A 16,031-nucleotide genomic window follows, 5' to 3' on the forward strand; every position below is an offset into this window, starting at 1 on the left:
CAACCTTTCCCTCTGACTGAGTGTCCTTTGTTCTCAAATCCTCTAGATCTATTGTTCTTGACAGCGTTGTTTTCTGCTCGATCTCTTGTCCTCAGTGCGTTGACCATACCTTGTTCTCCTGAGTCTAGTGAGGATTTGTCATTCTGTTGCTGCATATTCAGAACAGCCTCCTGTTTTCTATTTTTCATTTCTTTGGAGCACAAATCACTGTGTTCTATTCGTTTGGCAATAGCCATAGTTTCCGGCAAAGATGGGTTTCCCACCATCCAAAGTCTGTCTTGAACCAAACTATCCTTTGCGTGTATGATTATCTGATCTCTTATGAGTTCATCCAGGGTGATCCCATTGCCAAAGCGACATGTGCGTGACAACACTCTTAAAGCCGATACATAATCTTCGAGAGATTCATGCTCCTTTTGAGTCCTGGTGTAGAAATTATACCTGTTTATAGCTACATTAGTCTCAGGGGCATAATATTTGTGTAGCTGTCTTATAGCTTTTTCGTGTTCATCAGTATCCCCAGCTTCATCTATTGGCAACTCTGGTAACTCCCTGTATTTTCTTTGTCCTTCCAACCCCCCCGAGCGTGAAGCAGTAGTGATTTCTTCTTGTGGGGGGTTAGACCTTCCTGGCCAACTGTTTGAACATAGTTTAGCCAAAATTCCTTCCATTCCAACCAATTGACCACTGGTTGTCCTGCAGTTGGAAGGAAACTCGCTGGGGGTTGTAAGCTAATGCCTTCCATTGCTCTGTATGGCTATGTTCGTGATAGATGAGACTTCAATGAAATTGCTCCAATTTCAGTGTTCAAACTGCCTTTAATTGCTCCAATTTCAGTGTTCAAACTGCCTTTAATACTTTAAATTCCACTCCCTTTAAAAAAAACAAAAAAACAATTGCTGAGAGTCAGAAGTACTGTGAAGAGGATGAGGAGACTATTGTTAACTCCTCATTCTGCCTGACTCCAGGAGGAACGGATCACGTGATCTGTGTCCGTGGGGCGGGACCCCTTCTTCAATACACCAGAGGCGCGGTGTTTATCCGGGTTGCAGTCAGCCCTGCAGCCAATCAGAATAGCTTAAAGCCACAAAAAAAAAAACAACACAGCACAAACCAACGCGGGTTTGCGCTTTGATTCAGAGCATCCGCTCTCTTTCCTGTACACGGTATCATGTACAACAGCACAAACCAACGTGTTATATCACGTTAGTTCGGAGCGTCCGCTCTCTCTCCCCCAATGCAGCACAAGCCAAGCACAGCGCTGTGCAATGGCTCGGAGCGCCCGCTCTTGATTCCTGCTCTCCGACGTCTTTGTGGCTCGTCAGGACGCCGGCAATCCTCGTCGCCAAATGAGGTATGACAGGGAAACAAAAGTGGTAATAAATAAAGCGTTTATTTACTTATATGGATCCGGCGCACTGCACTGCCGCTCACACTCTGATCTAAGTCTTCCCTCTTCTCTAACCCTCACTATCGAACCTCTTTCAAACCTAAACATTCCTAACCTCGCAGCAGGCAGGACGCAGTAGCTAGGAAACAACCAGCAAACAAAGTGAAGGTGGAATACTACACATACAAACCAACTCAAGTCCTGAGGCCTCTATCAGTAATGCAACCACTTCATCACTCAAGCTTCCTTTGGAGTTTAGATAATGTTTTCCTGCCAAAGTGTTGTCTGTTGTGCACACTAGCATGGGTCTTACACCATGTGTAGTGGCTATGCAACTGTTTTACCTCACACTGTGCCATCAGCATTTAATGAAAACAATGCCACACAAAGGAAAGAAACAACTTGATTACTGAAAGAAATGTAACCAAAGGTTAGGGAGAGAAAGGAAAAAGTTACGGGAAAATACCAGCATTTGGAACATTTTCAAAGAAATCTGAAGGGGAAAGAGCTCTTCTGTGGTCTCAGCGTAACCAGTTCCCCCAGAAACTGACCACACGGATTCCTTTTGAAGGGCGAAATCAACTTTTTACTTTTGCAAACTAGAACAATGAGATGTTCATTATGCAACTTTTTGATGGGCCAGACGGGGAGGAGTTTGCTAGGCGGATGCCGAAAGGAATTACAATATCGTTCCTCACGTGCACTATTCAGACGTCTCAATGATCTAGAGAAGAAACTTGCAAACGGAAACCAGAAGGATGCATACATCTCATTTGCTCATCTTTTTCATGTGGCTGGGGCTTTATGGGCTGGGAGGTAATACAGGAAATGAAGTATGACTTGTTGAACCATTATTTCAAATATAGACTTTCAATCACAGGATTTTCTTAAAGAATGAAAGCTATTTTAGCACTAATTACACTTTTGACATGACTATGGCAGAACTTCAAGCAAGTTTGCGCACTAAATTAAGTTAGTGTCACTTTTCGCCTAAGCTCCTCGGAGCGAGGACAGTGTTTTCACTGCTGAACGTCTTGAACCTATGCCTCCTGCTTTTCCCGTTTACCTTTACCTGTTCACCATCTTCCCCCTTTCCCCAACGTAACGAGTGCCTAGATACCCGAGCGGTCAGTCGGCTGCTACAAAAGGAAAAATAAATAAATTAACTACATGGGACATGTTAAGTAGGAAAAAAATAACCTATTGCCAACTTGATTGCAAAGGGGTATCAGACCCAGTCAATCATTTTTAGCCCGGACCTCTCTATTGGCTGCTTCAGGGCTCATAATATGAACTCACCTTCTGTAGCCGTGGAATGTGAGCCAGCAATAAGGAAGGGGGCAGGCAGTCTGCTGCTTTGTAACATGTTGTGGAAAGCAGAGACTGCTCTGGATTGCAATATGTGGGCACCAAATCTGGAAAAGGGGCCAGGGCAGACACTTTTGGGACTGCAACATGTGCAGCTCTACTTCGACAAGAATGGGTTAACACCCCCCCGCAACTTGGCACTGCAGAATAGGACAACTATCATAGGGGACAGGCAAAATGTTTGCATGTGTGCGATCCATGTGGCCCTCTACTCAGTGGCAGGGCTTCCCTGTAGGCACCACTGGCAGGCAGGCAATTTATGATAGTGGTAGCTATATTGCTATTCACTAAATTCTCCCCAGCGCTTCTGGCCTGTGCAAGTACCCTCACTTGACGAAGCCATCTGGGGTCATGCTACTAGCTAGTTCTGTTGCTTGCCTCCCTTTTAACTATTGTCAAGTTTGTGAAACATATTTGGAATATTTTCTCCCGAATTAACTATTTTATGATGGCTATGATTTTGATTCATTTATAAAATAAGAAGTTTCGATATTCTTTGAGTGTTCCTATTTCCATTCTCTCTTTTTCTCGAATCCCATTGTTTTCGCATAAGCTACCATAGCTCTTAATTGTATTACTCGGTAAATGTTTGAGGATTGCAACTCGGGCACAGTGAGGTCTTGACCTTTACCGAGCAAGTCCTAGAGATGGTCGATGGCCACGTCCAGGAGACTTCTAGACTGCTTCTGTTGCCAAGCAATATGGCCATTGGCTAGAGTGTTGTAAAGCTGTACCCACCTTCCCAATGCGTCTCTCAGCTGTAATTCACATGGCTATTCGGGCAGAGGACGGCCTTGTGTGTCCTCCACAGACACAATCATCCCATTAAGCAAAGGCCCAGTATGTGTGGATTCAGAAAAATAAATGCATTGTACATCTATGTTGTATGCTCTTGTTTTCAATTTGAAATGTTGCTACTCCAATCCGATGTTATCGCCAGCCAATGGGCGCTGTAGCTGCTTGGAATGCTTAGTCTTAGTTAGATGCATATCTGCTACTCGTGCTTATGTCTGAACGATGCACATATTATGCCATCACTGCTGTGCTTTATTGATCTGGGTAGTGGACGGGTGTTTGGTTATTTAAATCCTGAAAAGTGTTTTGCCTTTTTCCTTTGGGCTTCAACATCGAGGATGATGCTGGATTTCCTGGACAGGCACTTGCATGTGTTTTGGGTTCCTGTAACACCGGACAGTTGGTGGTTTTCTCAAACATTGAAGTGGCATTTCTTTTATTTTTGTACGCACTAAATGTCACCTTTGCAGTCACTTCTAAACACCATGGGGTGGAGCTACACAGTAATGGAATTGAACACAGAAGGTCAATAGTTCAGATGGACACCAATGCCTTTGAGGAGAAATGAGTCAACATGTCCGATTACTCTGTAGGAATGCGAGATGCAGCAGCCTTTAAGAATAGCGGGTGAGAGAGGAGTGGGGTAGGAGAATTGGTTCCGATATTTCTGAGGATTCGTGGCACAGGATGTGTGAAAATGTTAAGTTATATTCTTTGGGGCTCACGGAGAGGTCGAGACAGATAAAGATTCTTAATCGGGTTTTTTGGACACCGGAGAGAATGGTGAGTAGGGGGATGTCGGAGAGCTTGGATTGTTGGAGGTGTATTCATGTGGCAGGTACGTTGGAGCGCATGCTGTGGGACTGCAGGTTGGTGAGATTGTTCTGGGGTGAGGTTGGTCGGGTGTGCGATGTGGTGATTGAGGGTTTACCTGCTTTGGATTTCAAAATGGTGATATTGGGGGGTGATGAGTCTCTGGAGGATCTTACTCAGAATCAGAAGAAGTGGTTGTTCCGAGGGGCAATGATCGGTAAGAAAATTGTTTTGCAGAACTGGAAGTCGGTATTGACTCTGAATATTGAGACGTGGTTGACTGAAATGCATGATTTGGCGGCTATGGAGAGGACACTTTACAGAAGGGAAGGGAAATTGGTTTTATTTGAGAAAATTTGGGGTAAATTTCTTCAGCTATACTAGACTTGGTGTTGTACTTATGTAAATAGGGGCTGGGGGGAGGTGACTGGGGATGTGGTGAATTAGGCTGGGGGCTATGTGTGGTTATATGCTTCAATGTAATTAGTTGTTTTTAAAAGAAAATGTGTTTTGATGGTTTCAAGTACTTTAAATGTCATATGAGTGTATTGTAATGTATGTGATTTTTTTAGTTTTGTAAATAAAGTTTCCAAAAAAAAAAAGAATAGCGAGTATCAAGGCAAAGAGAAGCAAGCGGGTCGGACCGCTGGGGTTGCCAGGCCATGATGGTTACAGGGGTATGGCAATGCCAAAGAGCTCTATTTCTAGAGCTGTGCACATTTCTCAGGAAGTCTATTTCAAATCTTCGACGTAGAGGCAGAATTGTTCCCCTGGGTGGGCCGTGGACATGTTCTGCCTTTGAACCATTTGTACATTGATGAATACATCTAAAGCACAAGGGAGGCTGAATGCGCTCGGGGCCAGACTGGCCAGGCTTCAATAGTCTGGAAAGGCACTCAGCGCTATGTCTATATGTGCAAGGAGATTTATGGATGACCACTTCCTGTAGGGTTTTACCAGTGCAGGGGGTATCCGGTACATGTATATAGTTATATAAGGTCTTCTGGGAGGTTGTGTAATGGATGCATGTTTGAGTTTAGTATGGATGATGCTGGTAGATAGGCATGCCATATTTTCATGTTAAGTACCATTGTGTTTGGATTCCTACATTACACATAACAAATATACATCATTTCTATTACAGAATACAATGGGCCTCATTACAAGTTCGGGGGTAGCCATGCCCTTAATAAGGGCATGGCTACCCCTAAACTTGGGTCCAGCTCCGGGTCCCGCGAAAGGGGAATTACCGGGCCATTCTGACCTTTGCAGGCCCGGTAATTCCCCTTGCGCGGGACCCGGAGCCGGTACATCCCCATTTGAGCCCCTATAGGGCTCAATGGGAATGGGGAGGATGGTAGCAGCGGTACCGTTTATAATGGTACCGTTGCTATCATCCTGTTCTGCTCGCGGGTGGCGCTCTGCACGCCTGGTCTGACCAGGCGTGCAGAGCGGCTCCCGCAAGCAGAACTCGTAATGTGGCGGCATGGCAACAACGGCGCCGGTAGCACTACCGGCACCATTGTTGCCTTACTGCCACTGTTGTAATGAGGCCCAATGTCTCACTTAGTTCATAGAATCAAAAGCAAGAATGCAAACACAAGGGCAACTTTGCCTAGTTCAGGCTATGCCCTGCATCTCACGTGTACCCAATCTTGGCAGATGGAATGTTGTTTAATTATGAATCACTTGTGATTCCACATAAGTGAAGAGGGTGGACCAGGCATTGAACCCTTGGACTCTAAGCCTAGAGGGGCAGCTGCATTTCACTGTTGATGGTCACAGAGGAAGGGCATGTCCCTGCGGTTGCTGTTGCTACTCTTGCTCAGAGATGTGCCTGCCATTTTGGGCTGGGCTACCTTAATGGCAGAGATCGGGCTTAAACCCAGTGGCTTTTCTCTGCTTATTTGGAGGCAGGATCTATGATGAAATTGCGGGCTAGCTGCTTTGTTTACAGCTCTCACATCAAGCTATTTTAGTTGTGTGTATTCTCCGTAGAGGACGTCTCGCATTGTTTCGTTTTCCCCATTTAAGAATAATAAAAGTCCAGAACCGTTTTGCCATAATCAAGCCACCCTCTCCCTTAAATCCATTCCCTGTTAATATTCAGATACTGTGTGGCCGGACATAATATGCGGAGCAGTCATGCACATTGTCATTTCCCCCTTAGCCACAAGTACAGCCCCCTCCTTTATCAAAACATCTACAGTCTACCCTTCTTTTTGGGAACCCCTTTTGGATATTTCATGTGGAGCTCATTTTAATCCAGTTGCACTCTGTTACCAGTTAACAAACAAACAAAAAAAACACAACTCTTGAGCGCCCTGTTGTTTCATATATTAAGAGCCTCAAAATTCATCATTTCCAAAGGGCGCTTCATTCAGTTCTGGGAACCGGTATTCGTTTCTTGCCTCTTGGGTGTCATCAGCCGTATCGGTCCTATCATGCTTCACCAGCATTGGACACTATGGTCCATGAAATGGAATCACTCAAAAAGGTCGCAAAAAAAGGCAGAATGGGAGATGTGGGCGAATTTCGCCTGTTTGAAAATTCGGAACGGCTGAAAAGTTCAACCAAACCTCCCATTCGTTGCTAAGGGCTGTGGAGGATGCTGCGGTGTCCACTGCACCCTTGTTCACTATATTGTGAGCGGGGATGCGGGGGTATACCGCGCAGCCGATTCCAAAAAGAAAAAAGGAAGGGACCTTGCGGCACCAGTTCCCGATCACGGAAGTGAAAGGGAACAGGCGTCGCAGGGCCACAGCGAGACGGAGGCACACAGCAAAGTGTGCCGCGGCAAGGCAAGTAGATAGGTGGGTGGGTGTGGGTGGGGGCCAAGTCGGAAATGTTCAGGGGAGAAAAGACTTAAGGTTATTTCGGAAAAATGATCTTCGGTCTTTTCTCTCTCGAACATTTCCGACCCTGATCCCATAAAACCCTCCTGTGTCCCCTCTGTTCACAGGACATTGTAGGAACACCCTTCAATTGGTACTCTTTTTTCCTGTTGGGTTGCACCAAAGCTGTCTCTTTTTCTTTTATTTCTGTCACCTTTTTCCCCGTCAAATGTGGTGTCGCTTAGGTCTTGTCAATCTCTCATATTCTTGTCTACCTTTGTGTTCAGCCTCTTTTTCTGCCCTAATTGCTTCTTTTGGTTTTACTTTTAACACATATGCAGATGACTACCAGCTCCTTGTCCGACTGGACTATGAGCGGAACTGCATCTCTTCGCGTTTTCAATCCTGTTTGACTGCTTTCACCCAAGGGAAGGTGCTCAGTCTATAAATGCTCAATTTGTACCAAATAAAGTTGGTCATTTTTAGAGGTCAGCTCAGTCTTTGGGTTCTCCAACTTTGTCCACCAACTCTAGGCACCTACCCCATCTAGTTCCATCAATCAAATCTTAGGTTTCAATTTTGTCCAACAGCTTTCACCTCTTCCCCAGATCAACCTGGATTCCTCTCCAACTGGTACTAGCTGTGTCTTTTCTTCCAGATATTCCATTTTGTGACCATTCTACCCATAACCCAGCGTTGTCGGCCATCATACACTCCCAGTTGGATTACAATAAGTCTTTATTTCTTGACTTTCCTGCTCTATACTTACAGCATTCATCTTCAGCTTTCCTCATTTTTGGATGCTGGTCACAGGGTCCCCCAGGCCAAACTTGATTGGCTATCCATGAAACAAAGGATTGAGTTCAAGACCCTGTGTATTGGTGTTAGTTGCTGTCCAAAAATGGGTCTTCCTTTCTTTCCTTCAAAATTATCACATGGTTACAATCTCAAAATCTTTGCTCGGCTGGTTGTATACTTCTCAGCATTCCTAGGTGTCAAGTTGCTTGTTCCCTAGAACTCACTCCCATTTCAAATGTCATTCACTATGTCTTACACTGCTTTCCATTAGAAGCTCAAATGCTGGCTTTTTGCTTGTGCCTTCAATCACTAATTAGGGTTGGTGCGCTATTTCAGGGCTAGCACCACCACTTCGTGGTGTTTGTGCATTCTACAAACTGAGTAGGAATAGCTGACTAGATACAGATCTGTTTATGAATTTGTGAATGTGGAGCAGTGCAAAGATGGAATAATGGCAGTGGTAACATTTGCACTTGTCACAGATGGCCCCAGGAACCCATCAACACTCGAAGGTTAGTTTAAGAGGTTTTATTGTTTGTTTAGTCAAGAGGCTTGCTACAGGCCATCCGCCGGTCGACTAGTGAGGGCTGTTCCCTCCCTAGCCTGGGTGTCCCTCAACCTCCAGATTGCCACTAGAGATCGGTAACCCCTACTATCTAGTAACTATCTAACTGAACATGGTAGCCTAAAGGCAAACACCTGCCTCTCCAACTCCCTCTGGGAATACTCTAGGTGGTACCCAAAGGTAGCAATCTGGAATGATAGGTGCCTTTCACACTCTTAGGCCTCACTTGGTCTCTTCCTTCCACACCCTCTTGTTCCTCTCCCTATGTTTTTCTGTCCCTCTCCCCTTGTTCCTCCTAGTTTCCCCCCTACTTTTACACCCACCATCTCTCCTTTCATCCACTTGTGCTTCCTATTCTCTCCCTCTGGTACTCATCTTTTTCTTCCTTTCTAATATCTACTTCCAACCTCCAATGTTTCTCTCGCCTTCTATGCACCCTCTCCACACCACTGCTACTCTCTCCTTGCCACACTCCCACTACTTCCTTCTCCTCACTACATCTCCCCTTTCCACTCGACAACTACTTCCCCTCTCCACTCTACCATTGCTCCCCTCTCCACTCTACAACTACCCCTCCCTCCACACTTCTACTACTAACCTCTTCTCCACACTACTACTACTCTCTTCACACTACTACTACTGAACACTGGAAACTGGTGGCTTTCTTTTCCCCGGGCGAGGTGTTGCAGGTAAGTGAAAGTATAAATGGGGTCTTAAGCTCCACCCCTTTATGATACATGGGTCTGCTGACTGCAGTTAGAATCTGGCTCAGTGGCCCAGTTTATGTGAGGGCTTCCCAAGGAGAGTGGGTTGTCGGATTGACAACAGGACTGCTCTGCTGCATTAAACGGGTAAATGTATTGTCCTTGCGGATGAGTGCTTTGCACAGCTGAATGGAGTGCTCCAAGGACTGATGTTGGGTGCAGCCATTGTTGGTGTCCGGGTTGTGTGGCAGTTCAGATTGCTTGTTTGGTGTATGGGTCGCTCTGCAGTCAGGAGCTTTTCTGCTGTTTCTCTTACGGCTGTGCTGCTCACTGGTTCATCCACTGGAGCTGTAGTTCCCAAGGGTTACCAGATGCAGACTGCCCAGCATAGTGCAGTACAGGCATGGGGCACGAGAAGGTGGTACTCAGTTCATGCAAGCAGGGGCACAAAGAAGCAATAGGGACTGGGGCCCTCCCAACCCCCACACCCTGCCTGTGGGGCAGGAGTGCCTCTGGGAATTCCCATGGTAGCCCTGCCACCCCCTGCCCGAAAGGGATCCCCATCCCCTCTTTACAGGGTCAGGTAGCTGAACCTGTCGCACCCTACAAAATTCACGTCGACGCAAGAATTACTTGAATGATGTTAAGATGCTAATTTTATTCAGGAGGCATGCATTTAGGTGTGATTTATTTTCTTCATGTGTTCCTCGCCATGCAAAGGTCTAATGTTCTACTGGTAGACCATTGGCTAAGACGGTTTTCTTAATGGTTTCCAATGTGGAGATTCATAGCCGGTCAAGCGAGTAGAGCGCTCGCTTTGACAACCGTGCAGAGCCTGCTGGCACAGGTTCGAATCCCGGCGGGGCCAAACTCAGCCTTTCATCCTTCCAAGGTCGATAAATGAGCACCATACACGGTGGGTAATAATAAGCAGCGCTCAGATACCTGAGGGTTCGTAGTGCTATATAAATGCCAAATTATTATTATTATTATTTTCTTGTGGAAGGAAGACATCAAATTGCCACAGTGTTTAGATGGAATGTGACAAAATGTCTTTGATGCTGGGGGACCGTTTCTCTTTATATTATGAGGTGTTCATACAGTGCATTATTCACTTCTGAATTGCAATAGTGGCAAGTCATCGTCTTTACACAGAGACAGGTGAAAATGTAACCTTGTGCGTGAATTGCTCTGGACGCGCAATTTACTGTAAGAGGCATCACAGTAGTGGGCCAATTTTATGTCTAGTTTGTTTTTGGGATAATGAGGTTGTGGCCACTCCAAGAGCAGTCTGTAGATGCAGATTTTCAGTTCAAGTATGAGGGGAAAAGGATGTTGAGAAAGTGACCTTGGAGTGGGTTGATCCCCCAGCTGGGTGATGCCTAAGTTTTCTAGCTCATCAATAATGCCCCAGGGATAGATAGTTGTTGAGTCATCCATCCAGATGTTAATTGCCTGTGATTAATACTCTTGATAAGGCAAGTATATGCTGAGGTCAAGGAAGTCCTCTAAAAAGGGTATGATGCATTTTTGGAGGGTGATATGACAAAGAACGAATTATTGTGGTCGTCTTATATAGGATGCATTTGACCATGATCTCTTCCAAAAAGCCAGACGCTGGAACTGGGATTTCCTGTCTGAGCAATGACTCTGAGACAGTCCGTGCTACTCGACTACTATTATGGGGTCCCTATTTCCGTGTTGAATATGGGAGTTTGTGAAGCGGAGATCTATTATGATCTGTGTGGAAGAGCTTTTGATCCACAACTCCATGACGATAAGGATGTCCCGTTGAAAGCCCATTACCAATTTGTCAATGTGCCATTCCTTTTTGATGAGTTACCATTCAGAAGGACTCCAATGACTACTTCAGGTAAGTAGTGTGGGTGAAAGTAGTCACACTCATTTATCTGATGGTGGTAAACACAGGTGATGTATTAATTGGCTTTCAGGTCAAGGAATGCATCATAGCAACCCCAGCAATCCCACCTAGCTAACCTACCCCACCTTCCAGTCTCCATATCTGGCTACATTTTTGGTCACATGACGGTGGAATATATGAGAAACCTACCCTCTGGGCCTTGCGACGCATTCGTCCCACCTTTGCAAGGACAGTAACTCTCTTTGTATAGCTATGTGGCCATCGTTTCTGCTGCTGGGTAAGTATAACACAGTTCTGGTGTGATGCAGCCAGTAAGGGGATGGAGATTACTTCTGGGCAAGTCCTTCTGGGTCTGCCCAATCAGCCGAAGTGTGTCCGCCCACCACCCCCTGACTGCTTCCAGCATCGAACAGCAGTTCTTTGTCCACATTGGTTTGGATCGGCTGGATCCTTTGGATATGAGCCCATGTCCTTTCTCCAGTAACCCCGGAGGTGGCGGAGGATGGCTGCCCATTGTAATCACACATGTGTGAAATGTCTGTCATTGCCCTAATCCAAAAGCAGAATGAAGGCTTCATATAGTCTGATAAAACAGAAAACCCAAGCAAGTACCGGACAGAATATCATAGCCAGGGATACACATAGTTGAAGTTCATATAGGAGGTTCCCACGCCCTCTGCAACCCCCTCATTGTCTTCTTGTTGCTTACATTTGTGTATTTATTTATGTATTTGAGGAATGGACCTCCCGCTCTCATAGTAGGTCAATTCATTTCAGTAAAGGATAATGTTGATAGGGCAGTGGGTGATGGCAGAGACAGGACAAGTAGTGGAAGAGTCCATATTGGGGGTGATGGGCCTCGCAGTATCTGCTTTTGCTGCTGGAGATACGGGCTAACGTGTAAGGGTGATGATTGGTGAGTGTGCGGACGAGCACACGAGGCCAGTGTACTATTGATGGATGCATGAAGTATTACAGACCTGTATTGGGTGGACACAGCTCCTGCTGGTTCTGAGAATGGGTGCACCTGGGTGTGTGGTGAAGGATGAGGTGGCTGAATCTATTGAGGTGTGTTTAAGTGACTCAAATCTGAACTCAAAGGCACTCGATGGACCCTTTGAGTGCCGTAAGGTCATATATATATATATACATCCAAAACAGTGGTCAGATTTTAGATCTATATGTTTGGGTCCTAAACCCAGGCAGTCAAAAGAAGTGTTCTGTACACGTCCACCACGAGATTCCGGAAAATGCGGGCAGAGGATTTTGTTTTAACCCATAACACTGGGGTCCCATCAAACCCAAGCAGGCAGTGGGTTATGGTGTTTAGCCTGCATCCTAATCTTGCTATTGGTTGAAATAGGTATGGCTAGGAATGAGTTCTGACAAGCCTTACAGCCCATGGTTGCTGAATGGCCTCGAGGGACAGACATCTTATGAATCCTCGTATATAGGTCTCTTTGGTGTGTTTCAATGTTCAAGCTGATTTCTTCACCATGCTTTCTTATGCTCCGCTTTTGCACTACTTGATTGGATCATGCTTTTAACTGTGCCATTGAGCTTTGACCTGCACAGTACAGTGTTTTCTGAAGGTTCAGACCCATCATAATACGTTGGGATTGCGATCAGGGGCTGTGCTGCGGAAAAGGGGTCTTTACTGCGTGAGACTAAAATGATCATCATCACCCTGCTAGAATGCCAAGGTGCATGATCTCCCTTCGTGAACTAATGTTTCTTTCTTTGCTTCTCCTACTTGCAGTGCCTACCCCAGAGGAGATGTGCAATCTAACGCCAGAGTCTTCCCCAGAGTGAGTATGCAAGGAATGCCTCAATCTCCTCCTACCTTGCCATAAGCGTTGTCCCGCCCCTTTCTTCCCCCCCTACCTCTTCATAAGGGTGGTCCCGCCCCTTTCTCCTCCTCCTACGTCGTCCTAAAGGTGGTCCCACCCTTTCTTCCCCTCCTACCTCCTCACAAGGGTCGGTCTCGCCCTTTCTTCTCCTACCTCCTGATAAGGGTCGTCCTGCCCTTTCTTCTCCTCCTACCTCTTCATAAGGGTGGTCCCGCCCCTTTCTCCCCCTCCTACGTCGTCATAAGGGTGGTCCCACCCTTTCTTCCCCTCCTACCTCCTCACAAGGGTCGGTCTCGCCCTTTCTTCTCCTACCTCCTGATAAGGGTCGTCCTGCCCTTTCTTCTCCTCCTACCTCTTCATAAGGGTGGCCCCGCCCCTTTCTCCTCCTCCTACGTCGTCATAAGGGTGGTCCCGCACTTTCTTCCCCTCCTACCTCCTCACAAGGGTCGGTCTCGCCCTTTCTTCTCCTACCTCCTGATAAGGGTCGTCCTGCCCTTTCTTCTCCTCCTACCTCTTCATAAGGGTGGCCCCGCCCCTTTCTCCTCCTCCTACGTCGTCATAAGGGTGGTCCCGCACTTTCTTCCCCTCCTACCTCCTCACAAGGGTCGGTCTCGCCCTTTCTTCTCCTCCTACCTCCTCACAAGGGTCGTCCTGCCCTTTCTTCTCCTACCTCTTCATAAGGGTGGTCCCGCCCCTTTCTCCTCCTCCTCCTACGTCGTCATAAGGGTGGTCCCGCCCTTTCTTCCCCTCCTACCTCCTCACAAGGGTCGTCCTGCCCTTTCTTCTCCTACCTCTTCATAAGGGTGGTCCCGCCCCTTTCTCCTCCTCCTCCTCCTACGTCGTCATAAGGGTGGTCCCGCCCTTTCTTCCCCTCCTACCTCCTCACAAGGGTCGGTCTCGCCCTTTCTTCTCCTCCTACCTCCTCACAAGGGTCGTCCTGCCCTTTCTTCTCCTACCTCTTCATAAGGGTGGTCCCGCCCCTTTCTCCTCCTCCTCCTACGTCGTCATAAGGGTGGTCCCGCCCTTTCTTCCCCTCCTACCTCCTCACAAGGGTCGTCCTGCCCTTTCTTCTCCTACCTCTTCATAAGGGTGGTCCCGCCCCTTTCTCCTCCTCCTCCTCCTCCTACGTCGTCATAAGGGTGGTCCCGCACTTTCTCCTCCTCCTACCTCCTCACAAGGGTCGGTCTCGCCCTTTCTTCTCCTACCTCCTGATAAGGGTCGTCCTGCCCTTTCTTCTCCTCCTACCTCTTCATAAGGGTGGCCCCGCCCCTTTCTCCTCCTCCTACGTCGTCATAAGGGTGGTCCCGCACTTTCTTCCCCTCCTACCTCCTCACAAGGGTCGGTCTCGCCCTTTCTTCTCCTACCTCCTGATAAGGGTCGTCCTGCCCTTTCTTCTCCTCCTACCTCTTCATAAGGGTGGCCCCGCCCCTTTCTCCTCCTCCTACGTCGTCATAAGGGTGGTCCCGCACTTTCTTCCCCTCCTACCTCCTCACAAGGGTCGGTCTCGCCCTTTCTTCTCCTCCTACCTCCTCACAAGGGTCGTCCTGCCCTTTCTTCTCCTACCTCTTCATAAGGGTGGTCCCGCCCCTTTCTCCTCCTACGTCGTCATAAGGGTGGTCCCGCCCTTTCTTCCCCTCCTACCTCCTCACAAGGGTCGTCCTGCCCTTTCTTCTCCTACCTCTTCATAAGGGTGGTCCCGCCCCTTTCTCCTCCTCCTCCTCCTACGTCGTCATAAGGGTGGTCCCGCCCTTTCTTCCCCTCCTACCTCCTCACAAGGGTCGGTCTCGCCCTTTCTTCTCCTCCTACCTCCTCACAAGGGTCGTCCTGCCCTTTCTTCTCCTACCTCTTCATAAGGGTGGTCCCGCCCCTTTCTCCTCCTCCTCCTACGTCGTCATAAGGGTGGTCCCGCCCTTTCTTCCCCTCCTACCTCCTCACAAGGGTCGTCCTGCCCTTTCTTCTCCTACCTCTTCATAAGGGTGGTCCCGCCCCTTTCTCCTCCTCCTCCTCCTACGTCGTCATAAGGGTGGTCCCGCACTTTCTCCTCCTCCTACGTCGTCATAAGGGTGGTCCCGCACTTTCTTCCCCTCCTGCCTCCTCACAAGGGTCGGTCTCGCCCTTTCTTCTCCTCCTACCTTCTCATAAGGGTGATCCTGTGCCTTCTCTTCTTACCTCCTGATAAGGGTCGTCCTGCCCTTTTCCCCTTGTTTATTTCTACCATACACTCCCTCCTTTGTTCATTTTTACCTTTTCTTCTTTATTTACTGACTCTCCCCTGCTCTTGGCCACCTCCTCTCTCTCTTCCTCTCTTCATCCCAGTCACAGCTTCTTGCTGCTGTTCACCGTTGGCCCTTCTCTTGCCTTACTCACAGTATACCCTCTCCCATCTTTATCACACCCTCTGGTGTGGCTTATTCCCCTCCCTTACCCATGTACCATTATAACGCTCTGGCTTTCCTCACTGTCACACCCTGTCATTTGATCCATTACCCCCACCCCTTAGTCACTATGTCCCCTCTCTACTTTGTGCAATACCCTTTCTCTCACATTCAATGCCAGCCCCTCGCCTACCCTGCTTATTCATGTGCTACTTTCTCTCTCCTTTGCTCACAGCGATTTCCTCTCGCCTTCTTTACTTCCACATGCGCTGCCCTTGCTGGGAGCCGCCCTGTACTGTCGCTGCCATGCCTGCTGTCACCTTTGTTCAATATCACTCCTGCCTTGGTTACTAGTACTCCCTTTCGCTCTTTCCCAGGGTGACCCACCATTCCCCTTGTGTTCACTGCATGACACCCCTCGCTCCCTGATTTACTGCCATCCCTCACTTGCTTACTGCTACTTCCTCTCACTCTTGCTCAGGGTGCACCCCTGTTTCCCTTGTTCATTGTTCCCTGTCTCTTGCACTTCCTGCCACCGTTTCTCTCCTTTGCCCTCTTCCCCTGTAAGCCCTCTCCTCCTTGTTAACTGACAAGCATTCTCTCACTCGCCCAATGCCTGCCCTCCATCATGCTGCCTGTATGTTGGTGTGCCCTCTC

The 16,031-nt window shown here is 47.7% G+C and overlaps 1 protein-coding gene across 11 annotated transcripts in view; it reads left to right on the plus strand.

The window, feature by feature from the left end:
• BRSK2 (BR serine/threonine kinase 2) overlaps positions 1–16,031 on the plus strand; it is a 1,020,916-nt gene that overhangs the window by 942,488 nt on the left and 62,397 nt on the right. For all 11 annotated transcript variants that reach the window (XM_069623972.1, XM_069623974.1, XM_069623973.1 and 8 more), the window contains one exon: positions 12,909–12,957. In XM_069623972.1, the coding sequence (XP_069480073.1) occupies positions 12,909–12,957 (49 nt within the window). The remainder of the gene's footprint in view (positions 1–12,908; positions 12,958–16,031) is intronic.

The sequence above is a fragment of the Ambystoma mexicanum genome, chromosome 11 (assembly GCF_040938575.1).
Source record: "Ambystoma mexicanum isolate Mex_15411 chromosome 11, UKY_AmexF1_1, whole genome shotgun sequence".
Classification (NCBI taxonomy): Eukaryota; Metazoa; Chordata; class Amphibia; order Caudata; family Ambystomatidae; genus Ambystoma; species Ambystoma mexicanum.